The following is a 16,623-nucleotide window of genomic DNA, read 5'->3' as shown; positions in this document are numbered from 1 at the left end:
TGTGTGCGTGTGCACGTGCTTGTGTGTGTGTGTGTGTGCGCACGTGCTTGTGTGTGTGTGTGTGTGTGCACGTGCTTGTGTGTGTGTGCGCACGTGCTTGTGTGTGTGTGCGCACGTGCTTGTGTGTGTGCGCACGTGCTTGCGTGTGTGTGCACGTGCTTGTGTGTGTGCACGTGCTTGTGTGTGTGCACGTGCTTGTGTGTGTGCACGTGCTTGTGTGTGTGTGCACGTGCTTGTGTGTGTGTGCACGTGCTTGTGTGTGTGTGCACGTGCTTGTGTGTGTGTGCACGTGCTTGTGTGTGTGTGCACGTGCTTGTGTGTGTGCACGTGCTTGTGTGTGTGCACGTGCTTGTGTGTGTGCACGTGCTTGTGTGTGTGCACGTGCTTGTGTGTGTGCACGTGCTTGTGTGTGTACCTCTGGGCTCGCTGGGCGTAGCCCCACAGTCCAGTCTCATGACGATAGGAGCGAAGGCCATGTGTCCCTCCACACAGTGTTTCCTGACTGAGTCGATGATGGAGGGGGGGAAGTGGATGTGGAGGTCACACAGAAACACTATACTGTGCTCATTCTGGGGAGGAAGAGAGAATATTTATGCCCATTTCATGAAACTCAGTTGATGTATGGAACACAAAACAGGACACACCCACTGTCTGTCACAGTGATTATGTCACTGATCATGTCACACTCACAGTGATGAGGTCGATACCGGCCTGTAGACCAGCAGAACGCTCAAAGTTCCCACTCAGCTTCAGGTATTGGTACCTGGTACACAGAGGCAAGTTATCAGGGGTGAAAGTAAGCCACACGTTTCAAACATTCGCTTATCACAATAATTCACAAGCAAAGATGCCAACACTGTAGGATTTTACACCATGATTTATTATTGCCGCATCTCAGCCAAATGAAAAATGAGCGAATGGACTAGAAAATGGGTGACATATGCTCCAAAACACAGTGTGGTTTCATATCTGCGACGAGAAAAATGTGAAATTTTATCAAGGCATAGATGAATGTCCAAGACCGAGACAGCAGCGGACAACGCCTCAACATTAACTCAATCCAGGCTACAATTGACTTAATTCCCAAATGTCATTATACTTTCTGGTGTTTTATAACAGATGTATCTTTCCATTACTGTGTGGATGCTGGAATTATTTTAGAGTGGAGGAATGTGCACAAGTAGCCTACGGGAGGGGGGATGATTTGTTAATATACCATTTTATAATTTATTGCGCAATGAAATGCCACACACTGTGTACCTGTGCAGGGTGGATGCCTTTAGTGTTGTCTCGATGTCCATGTCAGTGCTGTTGTAGTCGGTGATGATGAGGTTGAAGTTGGGGTCTCCAGTGGTCTTGTACAGACCCTCCATGTCAACTATCAGCTGCTGCACCCAGCGGGCCTGGTTCTTTACTGACACACACAGATAGACAGACACCCACAAGAATAAAGCAATATGTCGCCATACAACAGTAGGAGAGGAGCAGTAGGGTGTGTGTTTGTGCGTACCTGGTACTATGAAGTGGACAGTGGCAGTCGGGTTCCAGTGAAAACCGACAGGGTTGCATAGCAACATCTCAGGGGCAGGGCGAAGCGGCGGGAGTCCCCGGGGGCGAGATAGTCTGTGGCGAATCAGAGCATAGATGTAGTGTGACAGGCGAAGGTGTTGGCCATTCACATCCCTCAGCTCCAGCTCCAGGAAATACCTGCTGCCCTGAGCTCCATCCACTCTCCTCTCAACGTTCAGCACACGCACCAGGGTAAAACGCCTAGGGAGGGAGGGACAGGGTTAACACACTCACACACTTCCACAAACACATATACTGTACACACACACACACACACACACACACACACACACACACACACACACACACACACACACACACACACACACACACACACACACACACACTGACCCATGGTGTCTGTGGTTGAGTTTGTCCATGAAGGCCTTGACGACAGGCAGAGCGTCTCTAGAGCGGAGCAGCAGGTTACCAGACACGTTACAGCGGAGGTCTATCCAATCAGAGCGCATCGCTTGGAGGTCTAAAGGGGTCACCTGGAATGTCTGAGCCCAGTTCACCTCAGGGTCAAACACTGGTCGAGGGGTGGAGTCATAAGACAAGCCCTCCACCTCTTCAGAGTCTCCCTCAAGACCCCATAAAGACTCGCTCACACCCACCTCCTCCCCCTCTCTCTCGCCACCTCCCCCTCTGTCAACCCCTTCAACCAGACGGTCCATCCCTCTGACCACACCAGGGGGCAGATCCCCGTGGAGTGTGTTGTCATAGTCAGGTTGCGGTCGTGACTTTATCTGTGGTTGTGCTCGGAGGATGATATCTGTCTCTAGGACCTGGACTCTCTTCCTGGTCACAGTTGCTTTGTGGTCCAACTTAATTAGCGGTGGTTTAACCTCGGGCAGTCGCGTGGTCGACTGTTTGGTAACCGCTGACCACAGCTCTAGTGTACGGTTAACAAGTCTCCGCCCTCGACCGACCCTGATGGACCAATTAGAGACAGTGGGAGGTGGGAGGTGCTTCAGGGGATTGGGTGTTGCGTTACCCCAACCCCTCGGACCAGGCTGTTGAACACGCCGGTGCCTCCCTTGCAGCTGGGGAAGCCGAACTTCTGGTCCGTCTCCCTCTACTGGCAGGTTCTGGTCTAGTTTTTGTGGTGCAGGTAAAATCTTTAACCTGGCTGAGTTCTGTTCTGCTGGTCTCTCTCTTGGTCTGGGTTGTTTTTGGTCTGCAGGTCCCATATCTTCTCTGTCGGCTGGCTTCCCTCTTGGTTTCTGTTCCCCTGCTCTGGACTTCACAGGTCTGAGCTGTTCTGCTGGTCTGTCTGCTGGTCTTTCTGCTAGTCTCAGCTGTTCTGCTGGTGTAGTCTGTAGTGATGTATGTGACCCAGGACCAGGGGGGATCTCCAACCCATCCTGTTCTGTTGCTCTGGTCTGGACTACAGCTTGTTGCACTACTACAGCTGCTGTATTTGTTTCTCTCCTCCTCCTCTTCTTGTATGTGAGAGTGTCAGACATGTGTGTGTGTGTAGGTGCCCTGTCGGCCTGTGGCAGGGAGAAGAGTTTGCGTCGTCGTCTCTGAGCGTAATCATCATAGTCGTCTCCATAGTCAGGAGGGGCGGGGTCTTTCTTACTAGCCCCTCCCACATTTGGAGGAGCCTCGCCATCTAATTCCTCCTCTGGGACCGCCTTTCTCCTCCTCAAGATGCCATCAACTACCAAACAACACGCAGACAGAGAAGAGGGTTAAAATAAAATAAAGGCCGACCTGCAACAGTTTATATACTTTTTAACCAAAGAAAAACGTGTCTCCTACCTCTACCTCGGCTCTCTCCCTCCTGCCCCTCTGGCTCATCCAGCCTCATGTACCTGGAAAACCCATACCTAGAGAGTGGCGATACGGGGGTAGAGAGGGAATGTTATCATCTCTCTCTGACAACATTATCCATAACTTCAGTGATTGCACCCTGCCCTCTGCTGGTTGGTAATAGTAACAACCTCATACAACCTCCTTCTCAGACCAGAGTCATAGAGGTTACACATCTCACTGTCAGTTCTTTCTTCATAACAATACAAACACTCTCCCTCCCCTCCTCACCTGTCCAGGTATAGGGGACTGTCGTGGTAGAAGCAGGTGTTGTCTGTCTCCATGTGTGTGAGCCGCGTGTAGTCGTTGGGATAGATGTAGGACATGTGGACCTGGAGACACACAAACATGGTAATAACACGCTCATTTCTGTTAGTTATAGGGATTCCAGGTGGAATATTTATGGTACTTACAAATTGCAGGCCTTGGTATCGCAGCAGAGGGAAACCTTTGATGATGTAGCTGGGTTTATAGGAGCAGTCAGGTAACACGCCTTGTAGGAACCTACTGTCTAAGGCAGGGACTACACACACAGTTATTTGTTCAATCTAGTGACTGTAGTGTGTGTGTGTGTGTGTGTGTGTGTGTGTGTGTGTGTGGTGGGGGGCTTACTCTGGTACAGGATGTCGCGTGGGTCGACTCTCAGCATGTCAGCTGCAGGCTGGTTGCTCAGCTGGTTGTTGGGCTGGTTGCTAGGCGAGCGTGTGTGACTAGCAGCCGTTTGGGGTACATGAATGATGTCACTCATCCTCAGAGCAGACTCATCTGTACACACACACACAAACATCTGAAATACATGTCTGAAATAACAGTTAGGTAGTTAAAATGTGTTAGTAATATTGGATAGCTAGAGTGTGTGTGTGTTACTCACTGCTGTAGAGGGATATGTATTTGGAGCTGATGACTGTAAACCTTAGACCCTCCTGGTTCAGCTGCCACTGTGTCAAAACAAATACACACACACACACACACACTTAATACTACTGCGCGCGCGCACACACACACACTTAATACTACTGCGCGCACACACACACACACACACACACACACACACACACACACACACACACACACACACACACACACACACACACACAGGAAAGAGTAGAGAAGAGGGGAAACTCACCGCCACCTCTATGTGGTCTGTTCCTCTGTCGTTCTGTTTATGGACAATCTCAAAGAAGTACCTCCTTTGAACTGAGAGCCTGCAGAACACACAAAACAGTTACTCTATGCTAGCATCAGATAGGCGGTTGTAGATGCCTGTCATGTCATGTCCCTTAACTGTGAATGCCTTTCTTCCTCCCCCTTCCATAGCTACCTCCCCCTCTCCTGCCAATACCTGACTATCACCTCCCTCCCTCACCTCCTTTAACCTCTCTCCCCTGTCCTCCTCCCTCTTTCTACTCTACCCCTCTCTAGCCTGTGGTCCATGCTTCATTATGGTAGTTGTGACAGCTTCTTTTGTCAGGATCAAACCCATGTCTCCCCACACCATCCATCATTGTACACACACACACACACACACACACACACACACACACACACACACACACACACACACACACACCTCAGAGGTGTGTTTGTGTACATTTGTGAATGTGTGTGTGTTCATCCTGGCTCAGTGACATAGCTCCAAGCCACCACAAGAAGAAAAACAACCTCTGCTAAAAATAACTCTCAGCCCTGTGTTTGGATGTGTTTTCAGTTATTCACTTGAAACAAATAGATTCATACACAATTTTGCTTCCCGACAAACTTCTGGCAATCATAGCCTTCACTCACACACACACCCACAGTGTTTGCTGACTCACCTAACCGGTCTGGATGTCTGACTGGCATACTTCCCAAACTCACCAGGAGCAGTCCACTCCATGCCAGTCTGCAAAACACCACACACAGTCAGAGAGCTGCCAGAACCCCAAATAAACACAATCGTTAGTCACTGGAGCCATCTTAGGTCCAAACTGACAGACACTCTCAGAGCCCACCTTGCCGATCCAGGCCAGTAGCTGCAGGTTGAGTGGAGAGTTATCCCGGCTCAGCCAGAACTCAGAGTTATCATCAGAGCTCACCGCAAACACAAACTCACCTGGAACAAACAGACACACAGAGATAACAAATCTAGTCAGATAATTATTTGAATTAGGTGTTCCTCTGGGTTCAGTGTTTGGACCCCTGTGGTTCAGTTGCCCTGTGGCATGTAAAGTTGTCAGAACTGATCGTATAATTGTCGTACTGCACCAAACACAGTTGTCAAAAGCCTTGGTGTTACTATCCACCCAACTTAGATGCTTTACTTCAGGGATCATCAACTACATTCAGCCTTGGGACAATTTTTTCTTGAGTGGATGGTCAGGGTCACGGAACATAATTACAAATAACTCCTTTGTACACTGCGAATTGACTGGAAGAAGCCCAAACATATATAATTTGACTAAAACAAGCATTTCAAACCTTGCTTACATTTGTATACGATCACATACAGTACCAGTCAAAAGTTGACACCTACTCATTCAAGGATTTTTCTTTCTTTTTAAAAATGTTCTACATTTTAGAATAGTGAAGACATCAAAACTATGAAATAACACATATGGAATCATGTAGTAACCAAAATAAGTATTAAATAAAAATATATTTTCCATTTTAGATTCTTCAAAGTAGCCACCCTTTGGCTTGATGACAACTTGGCACACTCTTGGCCTTCTCTCAACCAGTTTCACCTGTAATGCTTTTCCAACAGTCTTGAAGGAGTTCCCACATATGCATATCGTCCTTTTGAAAAACAAATGATAGTGCAAACCAGATGGGATGGCGTATCGCTGCAGAATGCTGTGGTACCCATGCTGGTTAAGTGTGCCTTGAATTATAAATAAATCAAACCGTGTCACCAGCAAAGCACCATCACACCTCCTCCTCCATGATTCACGATGGGAACCACACGTGCGGAGATCATCCGTACACCTACTCTGCGTCTCACAAAGACACAGCGTTTGGAACCAAAAATCTCAAATTTGGACACATCAGACCAAAGGACAGATTTTCACCAGTCTAATGTCCATTGCTCATGTTTCTTGGCCCAAGCAAGTCTCATCATCTTATTGGTGTCCTTTAGTAGTGGTTTCTTTGCAGCAAATTGACCATGAAAGCCTGATTCACGCAATCTCCTCTGAACAGTTGATGTTGAGATGTGTGTTACTTGAACTCTGTGAAGCATTTATTTGGGCTGCAATTTCTGAGGCTGGTAACTAATGAACTTATCCTCTGCAGCAGAGGTAACTCCGGGTCTTCCTTTCCTGTGGCGGTCCTCATGAAAGCCAGTTTCATCATTGTGCGTGATGGTTTTTGTGACAGCACTTGAAGAAACTTTCAAAGTTCTTGAAATTTTCCAGATTGACTGACCTTCATGTTTTAAAGTAATGAAGGACAGTCGTTTCCCTTTGCTCATTTGAGCTGTTCTTGCCATAATATGGACTTGGTATTTTACCAAATAGGGCTATCTTCCGTATACCACCCCTACCTTGTCACAACACAACTGATAGGCTCAAACACATTGAGGAAAGAAATTACACAAATTCACTTTTAAAATCAAATTTTATTTGTCACACGTGTTTAGCAGATATTATTTTGGACGTATTGAATGCTTGTGTTTCTAGCTCTAACAGTGTAGTAATGTCTAACAGTAATATCTAACAATTTCACAACAATACACACATCTAAAAGTAAAGGAATTAAGAATATAAATATTGCTCGCCCAATGTCAGAGCGGCATACACTTAGATACAGTAGAATAGAATACAGTAAATACATATGACATGAGTAATGCAAAATATGTAAACATTAAAGTGGCCAGTGATTCCAAGTCTATGTAAACTCAGCAAAAAAAGAAACGCCCTCTCACTGGCAGTATCTGGTGTGGCCACCAGCTGCACTAAGTACTTCAGTGCATCTCCTCCTCATGGACTGCACCAGATTTGCCAGTTCTTGCTGGGAGATGTTACCCCACTCTTCCACCAAGGCACCTGCATGTTCCCGGACATTTCTGGGGGGGAATGGCCCTAGCCCTCACCCTCCGATCCAATAGATCCCAGACATGCTCAATGGGATTGAGATCTGGGCTCTTCGCTGGCCATGGCAGAACACTGACATTCCTGTCTTGCAGGAAATCACGCACAGAACGAGCAGTATGGCTGGTGGCGTTGTCATACTGGAGGGTCATGTCAGGATGAGCCTGCAGGAAGGGTACCACATGAGGGAGGAGGATGTCTTCCCTATAACGCAGTGTTGAAATTGCCTGTAATGACAACAAGCTTAGTCCGATGATGCTGTGACATTCCTTCGACGATAAACGTTAATCCGACCATCACCCCTGGTGAGACAAAACTGAGACTTGTCAGTGAAGAGGTGGGTTTGTGCCCATAGGCAATGTTGTTGCCGGTGATGTCTGGAGACGACCTGCCTTACAACAGGCCTACAAGGCCTCAGTCCAGCATCTCTCAGCCTATTAAGGACAGTCTGAGCACTGATGGAGGGTTTGTGCGTTCCTGGTGTAACTCGGGCAGTTGTTGTTGCCATCCTGTACCTGTCCCACAGGTGTGATGTTCGGATGTACCGATCCTGTGCAGGTGTTGTTACACGTGGTCTGCCGCCACTGCGAGGACGATCAGCTGTCCGTCCGGTCTCCCTGTAGCGCTGTCTTAGGCATCTCACAGTACTGACATTGAAATGTATTGCCCTGGCCACATCTGCAGTCCTCATGCCTCAGGCACATTCATGCAGATGAGCAGGGACCCTGGGCATCTTTCTTTTGGTGTTTTTCAGAGTCAGTAGAAAGGCCTCTATAGTGTCCTACGTTTTCATAACTGTGACCTTAATTGCCTACCGTCTGTAAGCTGTTAGTGTCTTAATGACCGTTCCACAGGTGCATGTTCATTAATTGTTGATGGTTCATTGACCAAGCATGGGAAACAGTGTTTAAACCCTTACAATGAAGATCTGTGAAGTCATTTCGATTTTTACAAATTATCTTTGAAAGACAGGGTCCTGAAAAAGGGACGTTTCTTTTTTTGCTGAGTTTATATGGGGCAGCAGCCTCTAATGTGCTAGTGGTGGCTATTTAACAGTCTGATGGCCTTGAAAAATAGCTTCTATCTCTAGGTCCCAGCTTTGATGCACCTGTACTGACCTCACCTTCTGGATGATAGCAGGGTGAACAGGCAATGGCTCGGGTGGTGGTTGTCCTTGATTATCTTTTTGACCTTCCTGTGACAACGGGTGCTGTAGGTGTGCTGGAGGGCAGGTAGTTTGCCCCCGGTGATATGTTGAGCAGACCTCACCCTCCTCTGGAGAGCCCTGTGGTTGTGGGCGGTGCAGTTGCCGTACCAGGGTTTTAGGTGCCAAGCCAAATTTCTTCAGCCTCCTGACGTTGAAGTTGCGCCTTCTTCACCACACTGTCTGTGTGGGGGGACCTTTTCAGTGATATGTACACAGAGGAACTTGAAGCTTTCCACCTTATCCACTGCGGTCCTGTCGATGTGGATAGGGGGCCCTCTGCTGTTTCCTGAAGTCCACGATCAACTCCTTTGTTTTTTTGACGTTGGGTGAGAGGTTATTTTCCTGGCACCACACTTCCAGGTCCCACACCTGTTAATTGAAATGCATTCCAGGTGACTACCTCATGAAGCTGGTTGAGAGAATGCCAAGCGTGTGCAAAGCTGTCATCAAGGCAAAGGGTGGCTACATTGAAGAATTTGTTTAACACTTTTCTGGTTACTACATGATTCCATGTGTGTTATTTCATAGTTTTGATGTATTCATTATTATTCTTCTACAATGTGGAAAATAGTAAAAATAAAGAAAAACCCTGGAATGAGTAGGTGTGTCCAAAGTTGACTGGTACTGTATATCTGGGAAAACTTTGGAACAGATTTCCAAAATTAAAAATATACCGTCGGTATAGGGGTGGAGATAGCCAAATATCCTGAGGCCGTAGTTCATCCACCTGGGAGAAACAGCCAGCTTCTTTACTGTGGTTCTGGACTAGAGGAGAGAGTGAGAGAGGAATGGGTGTAGTCTTCAGTTGAGCTATGACATGTCATGTGTATATGTTGGCTCGGGAACTGTGTGACTCACGTGTGGGTAAAGAGGGTAATGCAGGTTCATGCGAAGCTGAGCTGTAGAGCTGCCACACCAGTCCTCAAAGGTATGGAGATTAGCCTGTCCCTTATACTGGGGGGTGGGGGGGGGAACACATGACAGTTTGATCCCATAATAACACCCCCTCTCTCCATCACACACACCAACACCTCTGTTAGCAAGACAGTTTATTTAAACTTTATTTAACTAGGCAAGTCAGTTAAGAACAAATTGTTATTTACAATGACGGCCTAGGAACAGTGGGTTAACAGCCTTGTTCAGGGTAGAACGACACATTTTTACCTTGTCAGCTCGGGACTCGATCTAGCAACCGTTTGGTTACTGGCCCAACGCTCTAACCACCAGGCTACCTGCCACCCCAGTTATCTGAGCTGTGTGAGAGAGAGTGTGTGTGTGTGTGTGTGTGTGAGATTTAAGCAGGTCAGATCCAAAGCCTCTAAGAGAGGAGCTGTCAGGTACCAGCAGAGATGCTAATAATTGGTCATTAGCATCAGTGGTGGCTACCGTGGCTTAGCGGCTACAGTCCTTAGCTTGGTGACAACTAGTCCCAATGTGGCCATGCTATCCACTCCCTGGCCAGCAGGGCCATGCATTATTACATAGATGGAAACTAAACATCCCTAGTCTGTCACGAATGTAGGATAGAATTCTATTTTAACTTACTCTACCAATTGTCCGTGGGGTAGAACAAAGTTGCTAAAACACGTGACAAAATGAAGAAAGGAACGATGGCATGTGAACGGCCAACCGGGCAAATGGCTGGAGCTTTTGGTAGAAAAAGAAGATAGATAAGGCTGAGAAGACAGCCGTGTTGATGTGTGACATTTCCCTGACATAGCGCAATGCTCGTCTATTTTTAATGTGAAGCTCTTTGAGTTGTCTGACAAATTGCACGATTGTGATTGGCTTGAAAAATCTGTAAGGAGTAGGTCAAACAATACAGTTACTAGTTTTACATTTGGGTAACTGAGTGTACAAAACATTAGAAAATATATATTTTTAAAGTATACATTTTGTTTATTATTATTTCCCCTAACCCTACCACCCCTCCCCTAATTGGTGTAAACTAATGGACAACAATACCTAGGCTTCAACTTCCAGCTTACATGCATTTCACAGACACTAATTATTAGTGTCTTTTCTAGTCCCATCCTTCAGCTCCTCTTTTCTAGTCCCATCCTTCAGCTCCCCTCAACTCTTCCCATTCATCTCTGAAAACCATCCAGTTTTGATTTCTAAATTGCAATGTATGTTTTAACGGTGCTGTTTCACAAAAGTTCTGAACCTTTCCATTCCCATCATTTTTTATTTAGAATCTGTAGAAACTAACATTTTTACTAAGAGTATTATTGATAGATTGACTATGGCTTTAAGTCACCCAGCAATGCTATTTGATACGTTAGCTCCAGGTTTTTTTTAGCCATTCCTGAACCTGCGACCAGAAACAAGCTACATATAGGCAGTACCAAAACAAGTGATCTAATGAGTCTGTCTTCGCAGCGAAATCTGCAGAGCTGGGATGGTTGTATCCCCATATGCATAACATTCTATTGGTTGCAAGAATTTTGTATAATAATTGAAATTGCAAAACTTGGTTTTGTGTATCAGTTCATAAACTATGTGCCATGGAAGCAGCACATCGAACATTTCTTCCCAACTATTTTGCACCTGTATCGTGCAGCTGTCAATTTTTTGCTCCTTAAATGAAACTGGTATACTTTTTATTTTATCTATCACAATTTTCTTTAACCAATGTCTTCAATGCAGGGCCGACAGATGAGCCTTACATTCTCCCACTTGCCTCAATTTTTGCAGTATTGCTGTACTCAGTTAATTATAATTTTGGATAGATCAGACATTTCCATATACACTGAACAAAAATCTAAACTCTACATGCAAAGTGTTGGTCTCATGTTTCATGAGCTAAAATAAAAGAGTCACAGACATGTTCCATAAGCACCAAAAAAATAATTTCCCTCAAATTGTGCACACATCTGTTTACATCCCTGTTAGTGAGCATTCCTCCTTTGCCAATCCATCCACCGGACAGGTGTGGCATATCACAAAGCTGATTAAACAGCACCTTGTGCTGGGAACAATAAAAGGCCACTCTGAAATGTGCAGTTTTGTCACAACACAATGCCACAGATGTCTCAAGATTTGAAGGAGTGTGCAATTGGATTGCTGACTGCAGGAACATCCACCAGAGTTGCCAGAGAACTGAATGTTAATTTCTCTACCATAAGCCGTCAATTTAGAGAACCGGCCTCACAACCTCAGACCACGTTTATGGCATTGTGTGGGCGAGCGGTTTTCTGATTTCAACGGTGAGAGCAGAGTGCCCCATGGTGGCGTTGGGATTATGGTATGGGCAAGCATAAGCTACGGACAACAAACACAATTGCATTTTATCGACGGAAATTTGAATGCACAGAGATACTGTGCCATTCATCCGCCGCCATCGCCTCATGTTTCAGCATGATAATAAACGGCCCCATGTCGCAAGGATCTGTACACATTTCCTGGAAGCTGAAAATGTCCCAGTTCTTCCATGGCCTGCATACTCACCAGACATGTCACAGGTTGAGCATGTTTGGGATGTTCTGGATCGACGTGCGTGACTGGGTGTTCCAGTTCCCACCAATATCCAGCAACTTCGCACAGCCATTGAAGAGGAGTGGGACAACATTCTACAGGCCACAATCAACAGCCTGATCAACTCTATGCAAAGGAGATGTGTCGCGCTGCATGAGTCAAATGGTGGTCACACCAGATACTGACTGGTTTTATGATCCACACCCCTACCTTTTTTAAAAAGGTATCTATGACCAACTGATGCATATCTGTATTCCCAGTCATGTGAAATCCATAGATTAGGGCCTAATTAATTTAATTCAATTGACTGATTGCCTTACAGTTCATATAACTCTGTAAAATCTTTGAAAATTGTTGGATGTTGCATTTATATTTTTGTTAGCTGCATTTGTGACCCATTTATGATCTCATTAACATTGTTTGTTTATAAATGTTTTTTCATCAATTAGTATATTTGAATTTAACCATAATATTATTTTTTGTAATATTGTGTTCGGTATTTTCTGGTAGATTCATCTGAAATTGCAACCAGCTTGCTTTCTTGGTTTTAAAAATAGCCATATTTTGGAGATTATTTCAATTTTCAAATAACCTAAAGTGAGAGGTTGTAATCTGAATAAAAAGGGGGAAAGGCAATTTTTTAACATGGGTTGCGCCATTCTTACTAATCTGCTAGAGAACCAGTTCGGATTTACGTATAACTTTTGTATGACTGAATCCTTTAGTGAGAGGTTCAATGCTTTAATATTTAATCATTTCAGCCCTCCGAATTCATAGTCATTTTATAGGCCCGTTTAAATTGTGTCTGGTTTGCTGATCTCCAAACTAAGTGGAATATTTTTTGCTCATATAATTTAAAAAAACAAGTCGTTGGGTGTAGGCAGGGTCATAAGTAAATAGGTAAACTGGGATATGACTAAATATGTCAAATCAAGGTGATTTTCCCCACAAATAGACAGGTATTTACCATTCCATGTTAGCAAGACAGTATCTATTTTTGCGAACTTTCTATTCAAATGCATTGTAGTGAGAATTTCTTTCGGGATATGAATACCGAGTACGCTCACTTCACCGTCAGACCATTTTATTGGTAAACTACACGGTAATGTAAATGTTTTTTTAGTGATCCAATACATAACACAGTACACTTATCATAATTTGGCATCACTCCAGAGAGGTTAGAGAAATTACCTAGATCCTGTATGAGGCTGTGCAGGGATCCAAATAGTGCATTTAAAAGAAAACATGAGTCATCAGCGTAGAAGGAAACCTTTGTTTTTAAGCCTTGGATTTCTTCCTTATTTATTTTTTATAAAACAAATTCCATGGGATCAAAATTGGTAGTTAGTCTTGTCCCATCGCTGCAACTCCCGTACGGACACGGGAGAGGCGAAGGTCGAGAGCCACAAGTCCTCCGAAACACAATCCAGCCAAGCTGCACTGCTTCTTGACACAATGCCCACTTGACCCGGAAGCCAGCCGCACCAATGTGTTGGAGAAAACACTGTGCACCTGGCGACCATGTCAGCATGCATTGCGCCCGGCCCACCACAGGAGTCGCTAGTGCGCAAAGGGACAGCAACATCCCTGCCGGCCAAACCCCCCCCTAAACTGGACAATGCTGGGCCAATTGTGCGCTGCCCCATGGGTCTCCCGGTCGCGACAGAGCCTGCACTCCAACCAGGATCTCTAGCGGCACAGTACCTTAGACCACTGCGCCACTCGGGAGGCCAAGCCCTGGATTTCTAGCCCCTTGATATTGTTGGGTCTGATTTTAATAGTGGCATTTTTATTATGTCCAATGAAAAAAATGTTAGCTAGTGGACAACCCTGTTTTACTCCTCTTGACAGTTTAATACTTTCTGAGAAGCAGCCATTATTTACCATTTTACACCTGGGGTTGGTATAATAACTTTAACCCATTGTACAATATAAAGAGATTCTCCAAAATTAAAATAGTCTAGGGATTTATATACAAACTCGAGGACTTTTCAAAAATCAGCTATGAATAACAGATTTGGGTTACCACATTTTTCATTGTTTTATTGTTTCCAGTACTTATCTTAAAGAAAACGTGCCTGATTAGGATGAATAATATTGGACAATACCTTCAAGACAATGAATTTGGCTAGAATTTTTGCATCACAACGCTTAAGTGTAAGGGGCCTCCAGTTTCTTTTTTTAGGTGGACTAGATCTTTATATTTACCACCTTGGTTCTGTTTCAGTAATAGTGAAATCAGACCTTCTTGCTGCCTATCTGATAGTCTACCATTTTTTTAGGAGTGGTTAAAAAAGGTTTGATATACCTCAACAGGTATGCCATCCGGCCCTGGAGTATGTTCGGACTTAAAGGATTTAATTGTATCAAGAAGTTCATCTTCTGTAATGTGGCCTTCACATAAGTCGTTCTGTACAGCTCTTCATTTTACACGATAAATAGAAGAAAAATTATTCTTACAATTAACTTCAGTTAGTGGAGACTGAAGAGACAAACGAAAACATATGCTTCAAATACTTTGCTTCTCCTTTCAAAATAGTGTTTGGTGAATCATGGATGACAGTCATTTGTAACAAGTTCCTGTTACCGTAAATTCCGGACTTTAAGCCGCAACTTTTTTCCCACGCTTGAACCTCGCGGCTTAAACAATGACGTGGCTAATATATGGATTTTTCCCGCTTTCAAATTTTCTTTCCTCCAAAAAAAAACTGTGACGTGCTCAGTTTTTTGGCAGCATGAAGCTTTCATTAGACCAATGAAATTGCCGAACGGGTTAAGGTCAAACAACTTTTTTGTTTACTGTTTAGATTAAATCGAGCGCTCTCAAACTTCCCATCATTCTGATTACGGTAGTCATTTTGTCACCCTCATCATGGCAAAGAGAGAGAAATGCATATGATGCAGCTTTCAAGTTGAAGGCGATTGATCTGGCTGTTGGAAAAGGAAATAGAGCTGCTGCACGGGAGCTTGGTCTTAATGAGTCGATAAGACGTTGGAAACAGCAGCGTGAGGAATTGACTCAGTGCAAAAAGACAACTAAAGCTTACAGCTAATTTTTTATTTTTTGTTACAAGCCATGTTTCGTTAAAGCCTATTTATTTTTGTTACAAGCCGTGTTTCGTTAAAGCCTGTGTAAAGTTCATTTGTTTCAATGTACCGGTAGGCACCTGCGGCTTATAGACATGTGCGGCTTATTTATGTTCAAAATAATATATATTTTTTAATTCAGTGGGTGCGGCTTATATTCAGGTGCGCTTAATAGTCAGGAAATTTTTGGGAGCATTTCTACATTTGAAGATTACAAAAAAAAAAATTTAAAAAATCCCCCATATTCCAGCAAGTTCGCTTTATTTTTATAATATATTACACTTGATCTTTCTGGAAGAACTTCCTCCATTTATTTTTAGCCAACTTATTCTGTGCCTCTATGGTACAGTATTTATTGCTTTCCATCTATATTGTTAGTTCCTCCATTTCCTGCTCTTTTCATGACAAACTTACCAGTTGAATCCAGGTGAAAGCTATGATCCCTTGATGTTAAATCTACTTCGAATCAGTGTAGATGAAGGGGAGACCAGTTAAAGGACTTTTAATCCTTGAGACATGGATTGTGTATGTGTGCCATTCAGAGGGTGAATTTGCCTTTGAACGAGGTATGGTAGTAGGTGCCAGGTGCACCGGTTTAAGTGTGTCACGAACTGCAACGCTGCCGGGTTGTCACGCTCAACAGTTTTCTATGTGTATCAAAAATGATCCACCACCCAAAAGGACAACCAGCCAACTTAACACAACTGTGAGAAGCATTGGAGTCAACATTGGCCAGTATCCCTGAGGAATGCATGACACCTTGAGGCTGTTATGGCAAAAGGGGGTTCAACTCAATATTAGGAAGGTGTTACTAATGTTTTGTAGACTCAGTGTATGGAATATGTAATGCGCCCAAATGATTTCATCTCAAAATAATAGGTCTAATGAGTAAAGCAACTTAAGAATATCCAATGGATAGGTATTAAATACTGTAAAACTTTAGAGTAAGACTAAAGTACCTAACAATGACTTCCAATAAGATGAAAGTAAAGGGGAGGGTGAAGCCTCCTTGTGAAATAGTTAAAATAAAATTGTGTGTCATTAAAACCTTAATTTGGAGAGCCACACTTGAGACTGGTGGACAAATATAACTACCAATAATTTAATGAAAGTAGTCTATAGCAGGTGCTCCCAAACCTTTTCACTCAGGGCCCCCCTTCCAGCATTGGGGAACATCCCACGCGCCCCCTATCGCACAAGCACTGTTCATGACAAACTGTTCACACCTCTCATTGGTGGAGAGAATTATGCAGGTTTAAAGCTTATTTACTACAATTCTACACAATGTCGTGGGATACAAAGAACATTTTGCAGTTATGGCTAATTTTCTTGCAATTCTATACATTTTGCCATGTAAAATTTTATTTTACTAGGCAAGTTAGTAAAGAACAAATTTTT

At 44.2% G+C, this 16,623-nt stretch overlaps 1 protein-coding gene across 1 annotated transcript in view; it reads right to left on the bottom strand.

The window, feature by feature from the left end:
* b4galnt3b (beta-1,4-N-acetyl-galactosaminyltransferase 3b) overlaps positions 1 to 16,623 on the bottom strand; it is a 39,385-nt gene that overhangs the window by 2,157 nt on the left and 20,605 nt on the right. Inside the window, exons 4-18 of the mRNA XM_014125006.3 lie at positions 9,520 to 9,615; positions 9,336 to 9,426; positions 5,379 to 5,479; positions 5,202 to 5,269; positions 4,514 to 4,592; positions 4,259 to 4,325; positions 4,000 to 4,152; positions 3,801 to 3,910; positions 3,619 to 3,719; positions 3,337 to 3,404; positions 1,921 to 3,235; positions 1,511 to 1,770; positions 1,261 to 1,414; positions 691 to 763; positions 416 to 569 (exon numbers count right to left, since the gene is read on the bottom strand). Coding sequence (XP_013980481.3) covers positions 416 to 569; positions 691 to 763; positions 1,261 to 1,414; positions 1,511 to 1,770; positions 1,921 to 3,235; positions 3,337 to 3,404; positions 3,619 to 3,719; positions 3,801 to 3,910; positions 4,000 to 4,152; positions 4,259 to 4,325; positions 4,514 to 4,592; positions 5,202 to 5,269; positions 5,379 to 5,479; positions 9,336 to 9,426; positions 9,520 to 9,615 — 2,890 coding nt within the window. The remainder of the gene's footprint in view (positions 1 to 415; positions 570 to 690; positions 764 to 1,260; positions 1,415 to 1,510; positions 1,771 to 1,920; positions 3,236 to 3,336; positions 3,405 to 3,618; positions 3,720 to 3,800; positions 3,911 to 3,999; positions 4,153 to 4,258; positions 4,326 to 4,513; positions 4,593 to 5,201; positions 5,270 to 5,378; positions 5,480 to 9,335; positions 9,427 to 9,519; positions 9,616 to 16,623) is intronic.

This window comes from Salmo salar, chromosome 10, assembly GCF_965601325.2.
Source record: "Salmo salar chromosome 10, fSalSal1, whole genome shotgun sequence".
In the NCBI taxonomy this organism is placed as follows: domain Eukaryota; kingdom Metazoa; phylum Chordata; class Actinopteri; order Salmoniformes; family Salmonidae; genus Salmo; species Salmo salar.
This window is presented reverse-complemented; position numbering and strand designations above follow the sequence as displayed.